Here is a 23,742-nt window from a genome sequence, read left to right as displayed (position 1 = left end):
AAATGCTAAGTTATTTTATCAGAATCAAACAGAAAGCGATAGCATTTCATCTAGAACCTCAATGATCTAACTCCTACTCCAGCCTTTCTAAACACTTTTGTCTATTTTGCATCACACTATTCTCTTTCTTGGTGCATTTTAAAAAGCACCAATGTAAGCATTAATAAAAAGCCTGGATGAAGAATTCAGGGCTTTGGTTTATGCTCAAAAGCCATTAAGCTGCCTAAGTTTTCCATATGTCTTGAATCTTTCAATGACATAAGCTTTCAAATAAAACTACCCCGTTAGTGAAGAATATTAAAATAGATGCTTCAGGATATGGCCAATACTAGACAAGGAAGTTTCAGCAGGACTTAAAATGTGGCATTTTATTTCTTGATTTCTACTAGGGTAATAATAAATATTTAAAACTCTGACCTGTAACCAGTTTATTTGTTACTGCATAATCTTATACAAGTATGAGGATTATAATGTCTGAGTTTGCTTTCTGGTCATCATTGGTACTTCAAGAATATCATTAAATTATACATAAAACTATGGATATCAAATTTATTTCAACTAGACATTATCGCAAAAATACTGTAGAAATAGTTACATTAAAATTTAATTCTACATAAAAAAGAAAATTCGTATTTTAGACTACAGAGAGAATATCATGGCTAAATGCATTATTATTACCCTGAAAATTTGTAAAGCAGTGAACTATTAATAATAATACTAGGAAAGCAAAGTTCCTTTTAATCTTAAGGGGTTCTCCTAAATATTAAAATTGAACACAAACAACACATTTCACCACAGGAATATTTGGCTACATTCTTTTTTTTTTCATATGGTTGACTACATTTATATAGTTTTGAAACATGCCACCCAATAGTACAAATTGTTTAGAGACATTGACGTGTGTGATAAATAAATGCAAATGATAAATAATAATAATAGTAAAGTAATAACAATGCACATAATAAATGAGACTACTGAAGGTCAAATTCAGGACAGTAATTACTCCCAGAAGATGGAGAAGATGGTAGGGAAGAACAAACAGAAGCTTCAACTATGCTGCTTGCATTCTTTTTCGTAAGCTGAAGGTGTACACATGTGGGTATTTGTTACCTTTGTCTTTAACTCTTCGTTTTTATTAGTTGGCACTGGCAAATTACTTCATTATCCCTGTGCCTCAGTTTCATCATCTACAAAATGAGGATAATAACAGTATCCACATTGTGGGGTTTGGCGGGGACTGTATGAGATAATATATGTAAAACGCTCCTAAGAGTAGGGGACATGTAATAAATGCTTGACAGATGTTATTTACTACTACCACTATTATTATTAGCACCAAATCTAACAACTGATCATGTCTCTCAGTCTGTATTTTTATAAAATTGAAAGGAAAACGCTATTTTACAGGATTTGTAATTCTTATTTCAGGTACTGTGTTAGACACGGGTTATTATAAACACCAGGGACTTCTGGTCAAGGAGTAAGTTATATAGCAAAATTTTTGTAGGAACCCAACAGTATACCTTGCCCTGAATTGTGGCAAAGCAGATCATAGTGTGAAAAATAGAGCTATCAACAATGACAATGTAGGTGGTCATTAATGAACATGCAATCTACAAATAAAATAATTTTAGTGTCCATGGTAAAAATTGCTCCTCAGTTTACCTACGGTTCTCCCAAAGGTTTAATCATCTACTTAGGAAACACAAAGCACTTGAAAAAAACATGATAAGCTGAGTGTTGATAGCTAGTTTTCATAGCCCTGTTCAGCCGGGCACACTTTAGGTGCTCAATAAAGATCCGTCTTCCCTGAGACACTATGAAAAGCACTCCAGAGTTCACACTGATTCATTCAGAGGAGATATTGCCATCTAGTGAAAATTTAGGCTCATCACCTGAAATTATAAAAGTGCTGAGACCTTCCCAAATTAAGACTTGATCTTACTTATAATACCACATGTATGTTCACCATGTGTCAGCATTCAGGCTAGGTGCTGTAGTAGTAATGAAAAGATGAATAAACCTCCAGCTCTGCTTCCTACAAACTTCAGACAATACAAAGAAATCACATACTCCACAGAGAGGCACACGGTAAGTTGTACTGCAGAAACAAAAAGTTTGCTTATTACATAATCGAAAGCTACTATTTTAGTAAATCTGCTAAAAAGGCAGTTTAGTGTAGCAAAGAAGATCATGGTCTCCAAGTCCAGACTGCATGGATCCAAGTACTGGCTCCTGTAAAATGGGGTAATTATAGAACCTGTCTCCTAAATTAAATGTGTCTAAAGTACCACGAATACAGAAAGTGCTTTGTAAGTATTAGCTATGATTATGATTAAATGTAGAGCAGGATCCTAGAGACTGAAGTAGATAAATATTGATTAATAACAGAACATTATTGCTAAAGTCTAACTTCAAAAATTTAATTCAGTAGAAGCCATTTCTCTGACAGCTCTGTTATTATGGGAATCCTTAGTGTACATGGTACTCCGTGACTAAATTTTGTATTACTAGATGATTAACCTTTTCAATACCAGGCAAATAAAACTGCCTTCTGAAAGTAAAAATCGTATTTCTTACCAAAAAAAGCAAAAAGTCTGTAGAATGAAAGACCCAAAAGACCACAACCTGAACATATGCTTAACAAGGAAAGATGCTTGCTGACTCTTCACAGATTCTACTAGAACTGAAAGATGGATGATGCATTTAGCTACCCTTGTGGTCCCATTCTCAGCTTATTTAACTTACAAAAAAAAAAAAAAAAGTCTTGCTCCATTTTCCTTGAAAATTACTTAAACGTATCAGCACCTTTAATAAACACTATTTAAAAATCATGTAACAAATTTTATACCATTAAAATATTTATGTGAAGCTATATGTAAAATTTATTTTCAGACAAGGAAGTTGGGCAACATATTCCTGTATTAAAAATATTATGATAAATAAAATATAAGGCAAAGCTATACTAGGTCAGTAATAAACATTATAATTTTCAATGAAAAATCTAAAGACTATTTGACTTTATGCTGGCATGTATTTAATGAGTAAAATATTAGGTCTGAAACAACTTTACATTTTCTTATGGATATACACCATTCACAAGAACTGTGCTAAATCTTGGATTGCTTGAGATTACGTAACTCCTTCCTAAACTTCCTCTTCTTAAAAATAAGTAGTAAAGAGTTTGGAAAATGTGTTGAAACATTTTAAGTTTTCATTTGTTTGTAAAGGTGTGCTAGTGTATCAAAACTGTATTCTGCACAAAGTAATTTTTAATTTCATGTGTATTATTTGAGTATTTCTAAAACTCTTAGAAATGCTTTCTTTTCCATGTTAAGAGAGCATGGATATAACATAATGTTCTTAAATTTATGCATTTATTTTCTAATACAACTGATCTAAAAAGGTACACACTCTCATAGAAAAAGCAAAAGGCTACTGAAAAAAAACAGAGGAAGAAAGACAAACCTTTTCAATTCTATTCCAGATACAGAGAGATGCTTATCAGGATCCAGTCAAGTATATACTAGTTGGATGAGCATGACAACACCCCATTTTACCTTTCTTCTTTGTTTTAATCTAGCACTTATCAATTTACAATCTAGCGCTTATCAATTTACAAAGTAGTTGCACAGTACCCATCTGATAGAATCTTCACAAATAACTCTTAGGTAGCACAGATATCGGTAGTAGTAGTACCATTTACTAGATAAGAAACTGGAGCTGGAGAAAGGCAAGAGGCATGTGCAAAGTCACCAAAGGAACAGTGCTGAGCCTAAAACCCATATTTTTGGACTCCCGAAACACTGTTCTTTCTACTTACACTTGTAGAATGAACTTTTTAGTCTGAAATCTATTGTCTAAAAACCATATGGGCAAACCCAACTGGGCTAATCTAATGATGAAATCCCTCTATCTATGACAAAAAATAACTGAAGACAAAAAAAAGATAAGAGTGGAACTTTAACTTGCATTTGTAGAGAAAATTTCAAAAGCCTAAAGGGTTTAAAAAGCAAATTAGAAATTGAATGAAGACTGTTGTGAAACCTCTTGAGTCTGAGGAAATAACTGTGCTGCCTATTTCCTGTATAACAGTTCCAATTATAAAGTCTTTACGTATAGTTCTTCTTTATGTGAAGATTTAGAGGGGGTACAAAGAAAGACCTGTTTCAGGATATATGTTTTAACTAGATACCAGATTTGGACATTGGGTGCTTTGAGAATCCCATTTGTCTTCTCCTATAATCAGGCAGTATTTATTTTTGCTAACCTTTGCTTGTAATAGTAAATTGTCTTGTACTGTTCAAAATTTCTACCATTAGTAACAGTGTTCCATAAATTTGAATATGTATTAGAGATATTCATTTTTTCTGTTCTTTTAAAAAGGTAAATCTCAATTTTACACGTTATTTTCTAATATAATTCACCTGGAAAGACATATTAAAATACATACTATGATCAATAACTTCAGGTTTAGAATTTAACTCAACTGTCTAATAACTTAGAACTTAACACCCATTAACAAATTCAACCTGTATTAATGCAATAAAATTAACCACTCACATGTCAATTTAAAACACTTTGTCCAAGTAGTTCCACATTAATGTTACCTAAACACATACTTGCATATGTATACACTTTTGACATTGTGTGTAAACTACCCTAGCTTAGCAAAAACAGTGAATGATACATGACATCCTAAACAAATCAAAGATACTAATAAGTTTTTAATACTTGAAAAAAAATGAATTGCAATTTTGAGAGTGACAGAACTATCAGCACAATGCAGAAGAATAAAATCCTAATTTCAGGACAGAAATGAAGAACTATGTGAAAAAACAGCACAAATCCATATAATTCTAAGAATACTATACTACTTCTGAAAAATGTGTCTAGTATTTATTTCCTTATTTCTCAGAATGATAGAATAATTTTAGAGTAGAAAAAGACATCAGATTTCTAATTCTGTTTCTTACCTTCACTGACATTTAGTTTCTTTGTGTTTTTTTCATGTTGAGAAACTCAAAACTACAATTTATTAAAACTATAAGTTTTAGTAAAAACAAAAACAGAAGAAGAAATTAACTCATTATGCAACTGAAAATATTAAAGATACATATTTCATAGAAGTTATTTACTTTTTAAATTTAGTTAACATTCCCAAATAATTTTTAGGTGTATTTTATTCACTTAAATTGATTTACAAACAGAGTGATGACCCCCCTTTCTGTGATTCCAACATAAGGGCACAACTATTACGTGTACTTTTTCTGATATTCAAACACCAGAAAAATAGAGCTTATGGAAAAATAAAATCTTATAATAATAATCTACTTAAGCTGTTTAGCTCTTATAGTATATTCAAGAAAGCGTTGTTAGTACAAAGGATGATAGTTTTCACAGAGCTCATGATTCCTGGTTCAGTCTAAGTTTAAAGGTTTATCTACATATTCTTTACTTATCAAGCAGTGGACTTACCCTGGAAGTCATAAATATACAGAAGAATTGGCTCATTCTGCCCAAATGCACAAAATGCAACCATATTTTCAAGTGGATGATAAGCAATGTCTCGAATGGGTGACTTATACGGCAGGTCAGAATACATGGCTACTTGTTCTCCTAAATAAGAAAAGACATTCAAAAATTTGTAGTCAGCTATTTCTTATTAGAAAATTATGCTGCAACTTATTAAAAATATAGTAAGTAATGATGAAGCTCATGTCATTTACATGAAAACCACAAATACTTACAAATATTTGGGTACACTGTATTAAATAACTATCTTTATTTTTCATTTCGTTGGCCGTTCTCTTGCCACTTCTTAATCCAACCTCTTTAATAACATTTTTAAGGCACAAAACAAAGACAAAGAGCTTTATAAGCAGAGAGGTACCTGACTCTGAGACCTGACATAGCTGAGAAAATGTCGACTAACAAAGAACTCCAGAGAGAACCAGGGGAGGAATGGGAGGACTCTAAAATGAAGAAACTCTCTGGCTAGGGAAGGTTTGGTGGGGAATTAATGTTTCTTTTTTTCTTCCAGAGGCTGTTTGAAGTACCATTTGCTTTCAAAGATGCATATGATTACCAATGGCTAAAAGAGGCCTACAGCAGAAGTCTAAGGAACCTATGAAAAGCAGAAATCAAAAAGAAAAAAATCTAGATCCATTTATTGAAGGGGAAGAGACTTAACGTTTCTGAATTGATGCTAAAGTATCAAAACACAGTAAGAAAAAACAAAAAACAAACCTAAGTGAACTCACTAGTCAAAAATACCTAAAGGAAAGATCAAGAGAATAAACAAGGTATAATTAAATACTGTTCATTAAAGAAATTTTAAAGTGAATTTTGTAAAATTCTCTCAATTTATTGCTAAGAAATGTTTATGTAGTTTCAGCTTTTCTTTTGAAAAGCAAAGGTAACAGCACACATGAACTCCTTAACATAATAGTTTATTTTATTGGGAAAAAATTGAATTATAGTAATTCAGGTAAATTGCTATTAAGTTTCAGACATCAAAAATTTGATGGGAATGTTTCTAATAAAATATACTGTAGATGTGTCACCATTTGTATACCTAGTTGTATTTGAAATTCAGCTGCTAACATTTTGTATTTTGCATTACAGTCCTCATTATTATAGGCAAGGAAGGAATAAACCTTCAATTATAATGTGAAATTCTAAATCCATGAAGATACCAAAACAAGGAGCGGAATTTAATATAAATTTAGACCATAGCTGACTTTCATTATCAGTTTTTCAATATTGAAAAACATAATTGAGAACCTGAAATCAGAATTTCCTTGAAAATTATTCCATAAAATGGTAATTTTCACACTTCTTCAATCCCCTCTCCTCCAAATTTTTAAAGATCAATGAAATATTTACCTGTTTCTGGTTTCCAAGCATACACTGTCCCATCCTCACTTCCAGCAAAGAGGTAAGTCCCACATGGTGTCAAAGTACTATGAATCTTCTCCCGATAATTCGCTGCTCCTACAAATTTCCTTGCTGCTAATCTATAAGCGAAAAAGATTTTACAAATGTAATCTGTGTTACAGTCTTGAAAGACTGCTGGTAGAAAAACTTTTAAATACTTCATTTGCATTTAACAAGTTTTGAGAATCTGTTATGTGGGAGATATTCTATGATGGATGCAGAACAAGGAAGAGATAGTGCCAGAGTTCAGGGAGTGCAGCGATGTAAAATAGAAAATGGATGTAGAAAGTGCTACAAGACAAGAAATGAAATGGCACTTTGTAGATTTGGATAAGAGATTATTTCTAGCTATGAAGAGAGACTACTTTATGGAAGTAGCATTTGAGTTGGTTACTAAAAAGGGGGCAGAATTTTTACATTCTTAATTTTTTTCTGTGTGATGAATTTTTAAAATCATACAACCAATACGAATACTTGATCCTTGTAAATATATTAGGTAGAACACATTATTAAATCTATTAAACATGCTATACAACCTTCCAGGATTTTTCGCTTATGATATTTATGAAAAATATCTAACACTGTTTTAATGCTTACTATGTGTCACTCAGGTACTATTATCATCCCTGGTTTACAGAGAGGATATTACATATACTGCTCTGTTACCTGCTTTTTCCAGTCAACAGTAAATCACAAATAATGGGACTCCATGTCAGAAAACATACATTACGCATTATCATTTTAATAGGTGTATGTTATGCTATTGTCTAAATGTACTTTAAGAAATTTTCTATTGTTGGACAACACACTTAGGACATTTCTAACTTTCCCCTACTGGGAACGTGATTTCTGTGAACAATCTTGTATACATATATTTTTGCACCATTTCATTATTTATTTATTTAATATGGAGGTGACATTGATTAATAACATAAGTTTCAAGTGTAAATTCTATAAAATATCATCTGTATGTTGCACTGTGTGCTCACCACAAGCCTAGTCTCCCTCAGTCACTGAGTCACTCCCTCAGTCATATATGTAACCCCCTTTTTCTGCTTCCTCTTTCCCCCAGCCCCCTTCCCCTCTGGTAACGAACCATACTGTTGTCTGATTTTTTGCACTGTTTTATAATTATTTTCTTAGTGTAAATTCTCAGACCTGAGGTTACAGGGTCAAACATGTCTGCAGCCCTTGCTATGTGCAATCATGTTTTAAATACTTTACACGTCTTTATTCCCCCCAAAACTCTTATGAGTGTGGTGTATTATTTCTCCCATTTGAGTGATGTGAGAAGAGAGGCACAGAGAGGTTAATCAGCTAGTAACTGGTGGAAAAGGCAGTATTTGAATCTAAGCAGTTTGCCTTTAGAGACCAAGCATGATCTTAAGCTGAATACTATGTACTCGTATACTGCTTAAAAAGAGAATAACCAAACTCCTTAGGCTGAGGCCTGGTCTTCTAAAATCTGGCTCTAATCTCTATTTCTAAAAAATTCTCTCAGCACTCCTTATCAAGAAACCTATGCTCATTTAGATGACCTCACTATGTAGAACACAATTTATATTATCCTACCTCTGAACTTTATTCCAGGCTTTTCATGTTTTCCATCCTACTGAAAACACTTATCTAAATTCTATCCATCCTTCAATTAAGCTCAAGGCTAGCCTCTCCACAGTACCTTTAACAGAAGACTATATTATAGCTATCATATTTGTTGCCACAAAATATATAATCCTTTTATTATAAATTTACATTCATTAAAAGTACATGCTGAGTAGTAGCTATCTGCCAGGCATAGCGTGGCGGCTAAGAAAAAAGGAATAAGCAGATTTCAGTCCTAGAAATCTCACAATTTAGCCTAATTAAATGTTGGTGGGTTTTTTTTTTTTTTTGTATCATTTTGGAGGCAGTGCAACTGGATTATAAACTGCTGATGAGCTAATTCTACTTATCATTCTCCCACAGCACCCACACCAGTGTCTTGAACAGCTCTACATAAATATTTAAGGGCTTAATAGTTAGTCCTAAAAAGAGAACTGCAGACTAAACTATTACAGATCACCAAATTTGCCTTTCTAAATACAATAATGAACTTTAATAACATAGCTTCCTCTCATTTGTTTTACTGGAACTCAACACCAAAATGAAAGTATGCCTGAGTCCATGCTGATTTTCCCAGAATTCTGCTTCTGCCTTTTACATTAATGGTATTTCCCTTCATTTGCCTTATTCAGAAATAAAACAAAAAAGAAAAACAAAGATGTATTACTCAAAAGCCCTCTCATTCAGTTATGATATTAAACCATAATACTATGCTATACCAGTATAATTGGAATAAAATATATTCCATACAGAAGTTTGTTTTTTTTTAATTGTGAAAATAAAAAGCAATGGATTACATTTCAGCCTCAAAACTATTCACATTTTGGGCCAGATAATTCTCTGCTGTGGAGGGCAATTTCATGAACTATAGGACGCATAGCAGTATCTCTGGTCTCTAGTAGGGGCAATATTCAAAAATGTCTCCAGACACTACCAGATGTCCCCTAAGGGACAAAATTATCCAGGTGAGAACCACAGCTGCATTTTATAAACACAAATTAATTCATTACTTACTCTACGAGTGCGTAACCTATCAGTAATGAAACACACTTACATTCGGAGATCCATAATTCTCAAAGTACTGTCTTTGGTATGGATTAACAAACGTTTTCCATTGGGATGAACCTCCAAATAACTTATTGGAATCCCCTTAAACTCACTCTCTTTAATTTCCTAAAATGATAAAAAAAAATATATGTATAAATATTACCACTATCAAGTTTGTCTAATGTTAAGCCCTTTTTAGAGTACAAAAGTACAAAATTAATTTTAAGATATCACTTTCAATTGTACTATACAGGATGCTTTAAAATTGTTTAAAAGGATTCCCAGTAATTTCAGTTTAAGATTGAAAATAAAGCTGATGAAAAGTATTTTTTGGTTGTTATGTAACACCATGTTAGTATGTGTTTTTGTAGTATGTTCCCAAACAAGATGTACTTCCTGCTTCTAACATTGTATTTTCTGTTTATCATCATATAAAAAAAAATTCTATTTTTCACAAACTCAAAAGTAAGTACAGAATTAGCTTTCAAGTTCTATTTCAGTCTCAGGTTATTTCTTCATATACACTTACTTTCACTTGTCCTGAAAAAGGTATATTATCAGTAGACAACTCTGAAATCATTTAGATTGTAATTTTAGGTGGGATTTTTTAAAATAGTTATTTGTTTATAGTTATTCAAAGCGGCAACAGAAGATGCCTGATTAATGATGTCAAAAAAGACATAAACACTGAAGGAGAATCTGCCTAAACAAGCCTTGCATTAATTAGAATAATTAACAAAGTTCTTTCTGGTTTGCATTACCAGGAGAAAAAAAAATTACAAATGCAAAACTGTTTAGACTAAAGTCCACAGAGTCAAAGGGAAGTATGCTTTAACCTGCAGGGAGAATTATGAATTATCCTTCTGCCCTAAGAACCCTTTATTATAGTTTGCTCCCTACTCCTGGAGGGGCTCCTCTTCAAAGGTGGGCTGGCACCAGCAAAGGTAGGGTACAAACTGCTACAGTCCTAATATCAGCAGCTGAGCCCCTGCTATAGCTATTTGACACTAATACCTGCTGTCAGCTACTTTTAAAAAAGCTACAGAGAAGTCCAACACTGACACCACAAATGGGGGTTTTACTGAGCTGAACCACGTGAGGGTAGGGATGCATTGTTGGGGGTTTGCGTAACTACAGTAACATTCAGGCAGATGCAAATGTGCAAAAAAAAAAACCATAACAAGTGTCCGGTACACATTTGGGAAAGGTGCTGGCAGAATTAGTTTGTAATACCCGGTAATGATTTCCTCCATATTTTTCTTTATCATATTCATGCTCAAACTAGAGAAGCCCTAATTTTGAAGCCCTTGTCCTGTATCGAGGAGTATATGTAACAACAGCACAGGGACACTTCATCTTAAGGGACAGATGAGTATAACTTAGGATTTCTCTGCTGGTTGAAGAGACCAGTAAGAAATCAGTCTCCAGTTTGTTCTAGGGCATTAGCTACTAAAAAGACATTCTAGCTCATTTCATAACATTTTATTTGTGACTATTTCTAGTAACTACCAGGCTGCAGATTTTCAAGGTAAATTTGCCTTTTGGTTATTATGTTGAGGTAAAGAAACACATGATTTTTAACACAAATAATAGACTCTGCATTGTAAATTCAAATGATTGCAACTGGTGCCTTTGGGGGCATTGCCAATCCCTCAGGTATATAGGTAATTAGAAAAGTACTTTCAACGTGTGTGAAATTAGGCTACAACATAAATCCCAAGTCATCATTCATTAATCTGATAGACAGACGAGAATGACTAAAAATAGAATAGACTGCTTTTAAGTAGATCTGATAAACTCAATATACTTAACTAAAATTCATGGAAATTCTTTTTCACTTACAGTGTCTTTTTTTTTTCCAAACAGACAATTGTTATAATCTATTAAGAACAAAACATTGAAGAACAAAGGCACAGCATGTAAGACAAAAACTATATCAATTTATATAAAACTCAGATTTAATGACTGATTTTATATATAATTGCTTAATATACAAGCCACTTTAAAAACACTACTCCAAAAATGAGGTTATCCATTTATTTCTGCCTATTTAGCAAATTTCAAATGAAACAAATAGCAGAAATGGGTGATGGTGGTCAAAAAGTAAAAAGAAAAAGTGAAACAGTTATTATGACATGATAGAATCCCTTATAATTACATAATTTTGAAAGACAGCACGGTTAACAAAACACAGCACACTGATTTTAGAGTGATAATTGCACCAAGAAAAAAAGAATATCAATAGTAGAAAACATCGGTTATTATTTACAGATGGTGATGTAATATAACATGTATCTCATTTTAGCATACATTTCAGTAATGGATCACTGAATGCCATAGTGTAAAGTAGGGCTCAAAAGAATTAAAGGAGAGCCTGGCCAAAATGAAGAAAATTTTCACTAAGTCACTATATTATCAGAAAGCCCTGATAATTATAATCGATGACAACTGACTTTCCAGGGACTGAAAAAAACAGTAGTTTTGAAATGAGAGAACAGAACGTCTTCATGTCTTCTTTTAAGGACATGTGGTTCAACGTTTTCTCCAGTTTCCTTAATTGAATTTCAAAATATACAATGTGATTTTATACCTTATTTACACTCCAGTGGCGCACTGAATGCTGCACATCGTTAACTTTGACGTAGGTGTTCCAAACCACCAACACCCCCGTGCAGTCTCCTGAATACATGTGATGACCTATTTAAAAAAGTAAAATCACTTATAAACGTTACACAGAGGTAGAAATAAACAATATGAAATTGGGAAAACACATCCCAGTGAAACAGTCAAAGAATCCTAGGGCTACTAAACAGTATTTCAATTTAAAAAAGCCAAAAACACCGAACACAACTCACAATCAAATCCTAATTATCTCTAAATGAATTCTTCACTCTTGAATTATTTTTGATGACTTATTACCCTTTGTGACTTGCCGGATTTGAATACAAAAAGAAATGAACACTCAGTGCATGTATATATGGCTCAAATTCCAAAGCTGAACAAATTACCTGAATTATCCAATATGTATCTATATTGCGCATCTCTATTAACCTATGTAATCTCTTTTATATTCCTAGAAAAACACCTGTATTCTGATATATGCTGTTAGCATAATGCCTGAGATCCAGCAAAAACTCAATGATCAAGGAATGAATAAAATAACAAATAACAAGGGTTCCTGTTTAACATCAATTTTTAAAGTCAAACCATTTACAGTTGAATGGAACCTCAGAGACCATCAAGTTCAACTTCACACCCACTCAGAAGTATCTTACACACCATTAATAACAGATGGTAATTCAGCAACTGTGACTTTAATATTTTTAAAAAGCAACTTATTCAACCAATAAACTGCTCAATAATGTATTAGGGTGTGTTTTCTAATTCTGAGAAAAGAAAATCTGTCTTCGGTAGCTTTGGCCCCATCTCTATTCACTGGAGCAAAACAGACTCATTTCTCTTTATTACATACAGATACCTTAGCCAAATATTTGAAGTTATTCATCTCTCTTTTATAATCTGAGCTACTTCTTTATGACAGAGTTTTTAGATACCTTTCTACCACTGGTTGACCTTTCTTTGGTGTGTTCCAAGATATTAACATCCTTATAGTTAGTTGAATTGAGTACATTAGCAGTATTATCATTTTGATCTGGATCCATACGAGTTAATTACAGCTATAGCCTGCATTTCTAGTGTTGGAAATAATGTAAAAGGTGACTAATAGATATAATAAATTTCTTTATTCTTTCAGCTGATAAAATAATTTATATTTTGTCTTTAAAACACCATATATTTTAGTCATATACTAAGATAAACTTATAAATAATTGCAAATTTCCCTTCTATATGTTTCTACACTTAAAAAAAATCCTGTTGCTATATTTAAAATACATATTTTTAAATATTCTTTTGGGATTTTCCCTTCATCGTCCTCATTTTTACCATTGAAATTAAAAAGCCCTCTTAAAAGACAAATCTACTAAGGGGATAATCACCAATCCAATGAAATATATTTATGAAATTTGGAACATGACTGGTTATTACAGAAGATTAGTTGAATATAAATGTTTAGGAACTGAATGACTTTAAAATTACAAACAGAACTTCAGTGCCAAATCTATGCCCAGATCTACCATATAATCTGCAAAATATGTACAAATCTAGATATGCACAAATAATCAATACATAAAATCTCTCTCAAGCTTAAATATTTATTATCCTAGTGAGAAAAATTTTAAAAATATCCTTCATGCAATTAGGCTTCATTTGGAACCTATCTCTGACGTACCTTCAACATCAAAACAGAGAGAGTTGATGAAACTCCTGTGTGTGTCAAACTGTCGGATCAACATGGCACTATCCTCTCTCATATCAACGTTCCATATGCGTATCACAGAATCATAGCACCCTGTAACTACCAGCTCTTTTACAGCTGGATGGAATTTAGCCGTGTAAACAAAAGCAGGATGAGGTAAAACTCTGAAAGTCTTTGTACTGTCCACTTCATTTTTCCATATCCTGGAAAAGGATAAAAAGTTACATGTTGCTTCTGAAAGGCACAGATTCTTCAAAAGTTTCACTAAGAACCAGTGTAACCGATGGGACTTAAGTAAGCAAGTGACAACAACTAACGATAAACTAAATTTAAACTTTATAACAATAAAAAATAATGTGATCATGAAATTGATGGCTGGGGTTCTTTACATATTAACCGAGCTATTTCTTACAGTTATTATCAAGTTTAATGGTTAATTTGTCTACTGATTATAATCTATACTATAAAATGAAAGACTGCATTTGTATTTAGATATGTCTGCCTTTTGTAAACCTACCTATTTTTGCCATCAATTAAACATCCATCAAATAGTAAAATATTGCATTTAGTACACTATATATAAAAACTGAAATATAGGGAGAAACTTTAATGATTTCCCGTTTAGGTTGTGTATATATTGCTTTTGCAAAGTGCTTATTATTGGGGGTTTAGAGAATAGGCCACTCTATTAACTTTGTATTAGTAATGTCAAAGCCTAGATAATACATAGGCAGATCTCAAAGACTTACAAGCCATAATGAAATTATTATATGACTACTTGAGTAAAATAAGATTAAAATAATTATATTTTGATAGAAAACAGACTATCTGAAATTAAGCACTCACTTTGTGTTTAACACTCTCATTATCTCTTCCTCTATATACTAGATGACTTAAAAATAGTATTATTGTCATTGTATAATCTTGACAAAAGAGTGAACTCTATGAGTTAAACAGTTATGTTGCGGAGATACTCTGCATTTGTAATCAATGTGTAAAAATAGGCAAAATCTAGCAACAAACAGACAGGTGCTATCTGAGTGTGGAATATCAGATTTTTAAAAGATTAAGTTATTACAATTAGAAAAATATTATTAATCTTTTAATATGGAGATTTATAATTCATCCTTTTAATTACTGCCTAAGAACTAAAGCAAACTAAGTCCATTACAGAATTATCAATAAGAGAAAAAACACACAGTTGCTATTCAAGAATAACATTCTATGAGTTTTTCTCAGCAGCTGCTTAAAATACAGGATATGATCTTCAATTACAAAGAATTCAAACTAATAATGAAGGAAGTGAAAGAACATGTTTTCAAGTAAAAATAAAGCACATGTGTCACTACATAAACATCTTACCATAGTAATACTTTCAATGAATATACATTACATGAAATATAGTATTTATTGAAAGAAGAAAATCACCTAATTTGGAGTGAATAATAAGATTGTTAAAAGATAAATATTTCACTAACAAATCTTACCATCATTTGAAATACTATGTAATAGACACAAATGTAGCAATTGTATTTTTAAAACAGCTCAATATAATTAAATAGACATAATATTTTAAAATAAAAATTAAGCTTTTTATGTAAAAATGGAACTAGTATCAATGGTGGCTTTAGTTACTCAATCTATGGCAGAACCCAAGATCAAAACAAACATATTAATGGGTTTGGGAAAAAAATCAGGCTCATTATAGACAGCAAAGAAGTATATACAAGTATGTAAAGACTAGATCATCGCACACAAAAAAATTATTACAATTGGAAAAGAAAAAACATACCAAAGTTAAAACAGTATGTGTGAAGAAGGAGTAGAGTGGGGACCTATGGGCCTTTTTCGGAGCTATTACACATAGAAAAAAATCTTTCTGATTATGAGGAGCTGTTGATTTGGGAAAAATACAGATTATACTGAAGATAACTGAAAAAGGAGATTTAGGTTAAACCCCTAAGGAAAAAAGCTAACCAGTGGGGAACAGCTACTCAGGAGACACTAATGACAGTATATGACAGTCATCCTGAGGAAGACAAGAGGACATGGGCAGAAACCCATACTTCTGCCACTTTTGAGCATTAGCAACTCTCATTCTCTTCCTTTTGCCTTTAGCCTATTCATTGTAAGTATTCCTTACCTCTCAAAAACTTGTCTTTTTGGTTCTAGCCACAATGTTTCTTTCTTCACTCAGTTAATCCTTCACAATAGTATTTTTATGATGTAAAGAGTCCTACAGAAATATCAATTTCAAAGCTATCTAAAGAAAAAAAGCATACTTTACTATTATATATTATATGTTCTGTGGGGAAATCCAAGATGGTTTTAAGAAATGGTGAAATCTGAGTTGGGTTTTAAGTGATGATTATGAGTTCATGAGGGCTCCTAAAAGGCACTTAAATGTTTGTTGAATGAATGAGTTGGGCAGGAAGTGTAGCAACAGGGCATTTAAGCATAGGAAGAATAGTAAGGTAAAAGGGCATGGAGATGCCAAAGAAGAATTTAGGGGGATTGCAAACGATTGTGAGGATGAGGCAGAATGTAAGGTAAATGAGGGACATGCTTGTCATGCCATGCTAAGGAACTGGAATATTTTCCAAAGGCCAGTGGCAACTAAAGGTGTTTTCTTTTCTTTTGTTTTTTTCCAAATCAAAGTACTATAAAACATGGTTTTGGAAAGATAATTTTAGAATAATAGAGATGGAGGAGGCTAGAGACTGAACACTGGGAAAGTTTAGCAGCAACAGTTTAAGCAAGAGACAAGGGCTTGAATTAAGGCAACAGCAGTGAGGATAGAAAGGGTGCGATACAATGGTGAGTCGTTTACGAGAGACAATTCAAAGACTTTAGTACTACGTAGATGTGGAAAAAAAATGGTGGAAAGAAATGAGTACTACTCTTGATTCCCAGCGTGGGAATCAATGGAGTGGGTAAGGATGTCATTAAAAATATATATAAGAGGACTAAAACAGAAAAAAAATTTGGTGATTTCGGTAAGTTTGGTTTCAGACTTGAGGTGCCACTGGGTAATCCAGATAGAAGCGTGTAATGGAAAGTCAAATTCAGAAAAAAAGTGGGAGCTAGAAGTCATTAGAATGTAAATGAGATTAAAAGCTGGGGAAGATGACAGAGACCAGGATCAGCACACCAAACAATCAAGTAAAACAAGTAAAGGATCTTGGGGATTAAACATCTATAGAGAACAGGCAAAGCAAAGGCAATGAGAATTGTTCGGAGTCATAGAAAGAAAACAAAAGAGGTTGTCAACGAAAACCATGAATTGAAAATATTTCCAGACTGGTCAATAATTAATTACCACAGTGAAGGCCAACAAGGCAAGGACTCCAACTGGCCAATGGAACTGAAAATTAGCAAGAAACTGCTGACCTTTTGAAGCAAGTTTATACAGTATGGTGGGTGTGAAAGCCAGACTGATTGTAATGAAGTAAGGACAATGTGTGTAGGATGCTCTCGATGATGTAGAAAGAAAAAACGATGTGGTAGTCTGGAACTCAGAGAGTTGAGAAAAAGATTTCTTTAAGATGAGGAGATCTGAGCATAGAGTTGACCCTTGAATAACATGGATTTGAACAGTGCAGGTCAATTTACATGCAGATATTTAAATGGTATTTTGAAATTGTATTTTCAATCCATGGTTGGAAATCCATGTATTCTGTATTTCTAAAATGAGAGAACAATATCAATACAGAAAAGATACTAAAGGGTCAAGAGGTGTAGGAAATAAAAGTAACAGAATTGTAGATTCAAGGACTAAGATTAAAAGCACAGGTCAAGGATTAGTCTTAAAGGTGTCTGTACCCACACTTCTTTGTTAAAAGAGATGAACGGAGATAAAGATGGGTGAACTTATAGATTATAAGGTGGGAAACCAGAGGGAAATATAGGAAGCTCATGTCTGTCTAAATTTCACTGTGAATTGAAGGCAGTTGTGTAATGAAAGTGGGAAGACTGTGATTCAATATAGAGAACTCTAACGCATGGTAAAGTTTGGATCTGCTGCAGAAGGAATGAGAAAAGATAGCCAAACAAAGATAGGTCAAAGGACTGCTCAGCAGAGATGAGAACTCAGGTGATCTTCAGATTTACAAATTCATAATTAGGCCTTGGCAAAGTTATATATTTTTCTCTAGTATATCCTGGCATCAGACAGGATGGTTATGCTGAAAGAACCAACAGACTACATAGGTTCTTGAGGATATTGTTAAGAGGGACTAACGGTAGGTTCCCAGAGAGACAGAGAGGGAAATCAGTTGTTACCAGTTGCCATCTTTTTTTATTTAACTATAAACTAAACAGTAATGATAACATCTTAATCAAGTAGACATTTTATATTGACAAAGAAGTTGATAAGATTCATAGAAGAAGGGACCCAGATACTAGAAGAGTCTTAAAAGTATGCTTAAGGGTGGCTAGTTAGCTCAGCTGATTAGAGCACGGTGCTGATAACACCAAGGTTGCCGGTTTGATCCCCACATGGGCCACTGTGAGCTGTGCCCTCCTTAATAAACAAAACAAAACAAAACAAAAAATGTATGCTTAAAGAACAAGAAGCTGCTTAAAGAACAAACAGCAGAAGAAATAAGAGTGAAATCAGAGTGGATCTCAAACAGCTCTAAATGTCAGTTTCCTAGTCTGTAGAGATAACAAATACTTATGTGTATCTACCTACATTTGTTGGAATCAAATTAAATGCCATTTATAAAAGCATCTTGAACAACTGCCTAATGATATTTTTAGAATACATCCAAGGGAGAGCAAGTAGCTACAAAAAACATAAATGAAACTTTAAAAAGTACCTTTTAAAATATTTTATTGCGACAAGTATTAAATTGGAAGGGGTTATTTTAAGACTGACATTCTGAAAAATGCAAGTATTTGATAATCTATAAAGCTCTTAGAACATAAGGTACACATTCATTTATTTACTCCATACTAAGCTCCACTGTGCCCTGGCCTCTGCATCCAGCTAACAGTGAAGATGCAGTCCCTGCCACCAAGAGCTTATATTCTTGAAAATATCTCAGTTGTTTTAATAATCTCATCTGAAATTATTAATCGAACAATGTGCACAATGATCATTTAAAGACAGTGAGAACTAGAAATTATATTGCATAAATAAAATATATTTAACAAAGATATCTTCAGAAAAAGTTTTCACTACCACTTGTTGAGCTAGTTCTGTGTGATACGTTTTTATGCCAGTTCCTTGATAAGCAAAACATAAGAGTAGCTTTATCACTTTATAACACTCTTTGCTTTCCTTGATGGAAAACGTCAGACACAGAAAGTATACTAACCTGGCAGTGCCATCAGATGATGCAGTAAGGATACAGTGATCATCTTTTGACCAGCAAAGATCATAAATGATATTGAGGTGGCCGTACAATTCTCTCATGAAACGTCCAGAAGGAATTTCATATACTAATGAAAATATTCAAAAATTAGTAAGTGTCCAGACCGAGAATTCTTAATACAGTAATAGACAGATTATAGTTTATAATAATTTGTACACTAGGTAAACACTGTCCATTAGAATATCACCAATGACATTTTCAGTATAAAAAATTTCAAAATCTACTTAAACATTTTTTACTTTCTTTAGACACAAGAATTTACATACATAAAATTTTATAACATGCTACAATTAATTATTCTCATCTCTTCAAACCAATTTTCGTAATCAATTAATCAAATAAATAACATTTAAATTGCAATTCACTCCAAAGATTCTATAATTTGGGATTTCATGAATAAAGTATTATTTTACCTGAAAATTCATTGAATTCCAACCAAAATTTTAATTACTTGAAATAATGAGAAATTTAAATCGCACTATTGTCAGAAACAAATTCTAATGTTAAAATTATAGATATAGTAAGGGAATTGACAGAGACCCAATCTAATAAACATGGCAGTGCAGTATGGCTATGTTACTTTACACAATAAAATCACCTAACATAACGACTCAACAGAACAACAAACTATCCAAGTCTTTACTTCCACCTAGTGGTCAAACCAGTTGCCCTTTAAATTACTAAGCAGTACACAAGTACTTCTGGCATAGCAAAATAAAGACCTTGGAAAATCTGTTACCCCAAAAAGACAATGAGAACACTGGCAAATATTGTCAAAATTAACTTTTTCAGAACTATGGAAATTAAACAAAGGCTTGCAACAATTCAAGGAAGATTTATTCAAGAAAAACAGCTGAATCTTGGTAAGAATACTAAGCTTTGTGGTATTTTAACTTGCCTTGTTCCCTCCCATTCTCCTCTCCCAAGCTCCAAAGTAGCCTTAAAAACCAACAGCCTTGCAACTACAAAAAAAACAGCAGCCTGGCAGCCATGGAAGGGCGCAGAAGAGGTCTGAAGCTCCCTAGAAGCCCCATCCCGAAGACTTATCAGTGTTAGGCATTCTGGCCGCTCCTTGTAAAGCTCCATTCTCAGGGCTTGAATTTTATCTGCCCTGGCTCTGAGCATGCTCTGTGTGAACAACCGTAACCCTAGGGTGCACATAGAAATAATCGGTGGCATAGCTGTCTGAGTCAGTGATACCAATTGTGGCTAAGAAGAGGCAGACCAATAAGCTTAAAAGGAAAAACACTGGGAATAAGATTTCCACAAGGACTTGAAAAGCTCCAACATACTCCTGGGAATATGCTCCTGAAAGGCTGTGTGCATGCCCAATAAAAACCTGAAAGGTCCAATCTCTCACACTGACTGTCTGTGCAAATAGGACGTGAAAGCTAAGGCTGAAGAATTAAAAGGGTATCCCAATACACACACATATAGAGCCCCTCATCAAAGGGAAACCTATTCACTGAAGGCATTTTAAAAAATCTCTCTTTTACCACTGGCTGACCACTAAGCTAACCAAGAGGTGACTTCGGTGGCAACACAGGACAAAGGAAAAAGACGACAGAATTAGTCCAGGAAAGTCACTAAACAAACAGAAACAACATATCCTGGGTAGGTAGAGTGTGGGGAAGGAGAGGGATCTAATTTCCAGGGCTGCCACATTTTAATAATTACTATATCCAGTTTTCAACATATAATAATGGAAATGCGGGGGGAGAGGGAATAACCATACACAGGGAAAAAAGCAACTAATAGAAACTGTCCATTAGGAAGCCTAACATTGGTCTTCCTAGACAAAGACTTGAAATCCACTCTTATAAATATATTCAAAGATATAAAGAAAACTATGTCCAAAGAATTAAGGTGTGAGAATTTCTCATGAATAAAAAGACAGACATTACATATATAAAAAAAGACTAAACAGAAATTCGAAAGTTGAAAAGTATAATAGCTGAAATAAATGAATCTCTAAGAGGGGCTCAATAGCAGATTTGACCTGGCAGAAGAATCAAGACTTGAAGACAGGTCAATTGAGACTATGCAGTCTAAATGACAGACAGGAAAAGAATGAAGAAAAACTAATAAAATTGCAGACACCTGTGGGACACCAAGTGTACTAACATAGAAATGCTGGAAGTCCTCAAACAAAAAATTGAAAGGGGTAGAAAGAACTTTTCAAGAAATAAAAACAAAAAACTCCCCAAATTTGTGAAAAACATTAATCTGCACATTCTGCAACCTAAATAAATTCCACTAGACATATCATAATCGACAATCAAAATTCAAAGACAGATTCTTCTTCTGTTTTTTAATATTTAAGCAGTAAGTAAAGCTAAATTCATATAACATTTTGAACACGATTGTTTTTTAAGCATAAAGTAATGTATCTATCACAGAAATGTTGAAAACATATAAATCAAAATGAAACTAATTCTTTCATTGGCCAAGAAAATGAAATCACTATTAATCTTCTGAGGTATGTTTCCTAAGAATCTTTTTTCCCTGTGCATAGTTTTTGGTGAATTTTTAAAATAGCATGGTCGTAATCAAACTACACAAATAATTTTGTTATTTCTTAAAACTAACATTACTTCATGAAGAGGAATATAAATGCTAATCAAGTCAATTATAAGTCCTTCTCGAAAAAAGCAAATAAGCAAAGGAAAAACTGTGTGGAGTTGAGGAAAACTGAACAGGATCTAGTGCTTAGGTTGCATGTCCACGAGGGGCTAGTGGCTACTTCCTGCTGAGGTGAGCTGGTTTTCATTATTAAGCAAGAAGTAAGGGAAAGGATTAATGTCTCTAAGTCTAGAAGAGTATGATAATGCTCATTTACAAAAATAAATCTCTAAAGATACATAAATAATTTTTCTTTTTAACATAATTTCCTGTATTATTTAAAGGCAATTTGAGAGAGGGTTTTTGGCTTCTGCTGTCTTCTATATTATAATGAAAAGTCTCCATCTAGGTACTGCAAAGATAATTATTATTGTTCTAGTACATAACAAATTTGAGCACTTTCATAATTCAAATTATTACTGCTATCAACTGACCACATTGACCTAAAATTCTTCATGAGATTTATAAGTCCTTCATGTTTCTAAATTCCTATATTTAAAATAAAAAATGCTTACAAAAATCCTCCTGAGGCCACCATTACCCTGATTCCAAAACCTGACAAAGACATTACAAAAAAAGAAAATTATAGGCCAATATCCCTGATGAACACAGATGCAAAAATCCTCAACAAAGTATTAGTAAACCAAATTCAGCTACACGTGAGAAAGATCATACACCACGATCAAGTGGGATTTCTTCTTGGGATTGAAAGGTTAGTTCAATATCCACAAATCAATTAACATGATATGCCACATAAACAAAATGAAGGATAAAGTCATATGATTATATCAATAATTGCAGAAAAAGTGTATGACAAAAATCCAGTATCCAATTATGATAAAAACTCTCAGCAAAGTGGGAATAGAGGACCACATCTCAACATAATAAAGGCCAAATATAACAAACCCACAGTTAACATCATACTCGATGGGCAAAAGCTAAAAGTGTTTCCTTAAGATCGGGAACAAGACAAGCATTTCCACTTTCACCAGTTTTATTCAACACAGTATTGGAAGTTCTAGCCACAGAAATCAGACAAGGAAAATACATAAAATGTATCCAAATCAGAAAGGAAAAAGTAAAACTGTCATGATTTGCAGATGACATGATACTATATAGACAGAACCATAAAGATTCCACCAAAAACCTATTAGAACTGATACATGAATTTAGTAAAGTAGCAGAATATAAAATATCCAGAATCTTACTTTTTATATACCAATAATGAACTATGAGAAAGAGAAATTAAGAAAACAATCCCATTTACAATTGCATCAAAAAATAATACCTAGGAATAAATTAAACCAACGAGGTAAAAGACCTGTACTTGGAAAATTATAAGACATTGAAGAAAGAAACTGAAGAAGATACAAATCAATGGAAGCATATTCTGTGCTCATGGATAGGAAGAATTAACATCACTAAAATGTCCATTCTACCAAAGAAATCTATAGATTCAATGCAATCCCTATCAAAATACCAATGACATTTTTCACAGAAATAAAACAAAGAATCCTAAAATTTATGGAAGCACAAAACACCCCAAATAGCCACAACAAACTTGAGAAAAAAGAACAAAGTTAGAGGTATCATGCTACCTGGTATCAAACTATACTACAAGGCTATCATAATCAAAACAGGATGATGCTGGCATAAAAAGACACATAGATTAGTGGAACAAAACAGAAAGCCCAGAAATAAGCCCATGCTTATCTGGTCAATTAATCTATGGAAAAGGAGGCAAGAATATAAAATGGAGCAAAGACAGTCTATTCCATAAATGGTATTGGGAAAACTGGACAGATACGTGTAAAAAAGTGAAACTAGACCACCTTCT

General features: G+C 33.1%; 1 protein-coding gene across 5 annotated transcripts in view; it reads right to left on the bottom strand.

Annotated features, from left to right (window-relative positions):
* AHI1 (Abelson helper integration site 1) overlaps positions 1 to 23,742 on the bottom strand; it is a 177,017-nt gene that overhangs the window by 115,587 nt on the left and 37,688 nt on the right. For all 5 annotated transcript variants that reach the window (XR_013992239.1, XM_081033065.1, XM_081033067.1 and 2 more), the window contains 6 exons: positions 19,227 to 19,350; positions 13,879 to 14,108; positions 12,179 to 12,285; positions 9,596 to 9,714; positions 6,889 to 7,019; positions 5,479 to 5,619 (listed from right to left, as the gene is read on the bottom strand). Coding sequence is in view for 4 of the 5 variants with exons in the window: in XM_081033065.1 (XP_080889191.1) it covers positions 5,479 to 5,619; positions 6,889 to 7,019; positions 9,596 to 9,714; positions 12,179 to 12,285; positions 13,879 to 14,108; positions 19,227 to 19,350 (852 nt within the window). In the remaining variant the exon portion in view is untranslated. The remainder of the gene's footprint in view (positions 1 to 5,478; positions 5,620 to 6,888; positions 7,020 to 9,595; positions 9,715 to 12,178; positions 12,286 to 13,878; positions 14,109 to 19,226; positions 19,351 to 23,742) is intronic.

This window comes from Rhinolophus hipposideros (assembly GCF_964194185.1).
Source record: "Rhinolophus hipposideros genome assembly, chromosome: 3".
Classification (NCBI taxonomy): domain Eukaryota; kingdom Metazoa; phylum Chordata; class Mammalia; order Chiroptera; family Rhinolophidae; genus Rhinolophus; species Rhinolophus hipposideros.
Note: the sequence above shows the minus strand (reverse complement) of the source record. Positions and strands in the feature narration are given on the sequence as shown.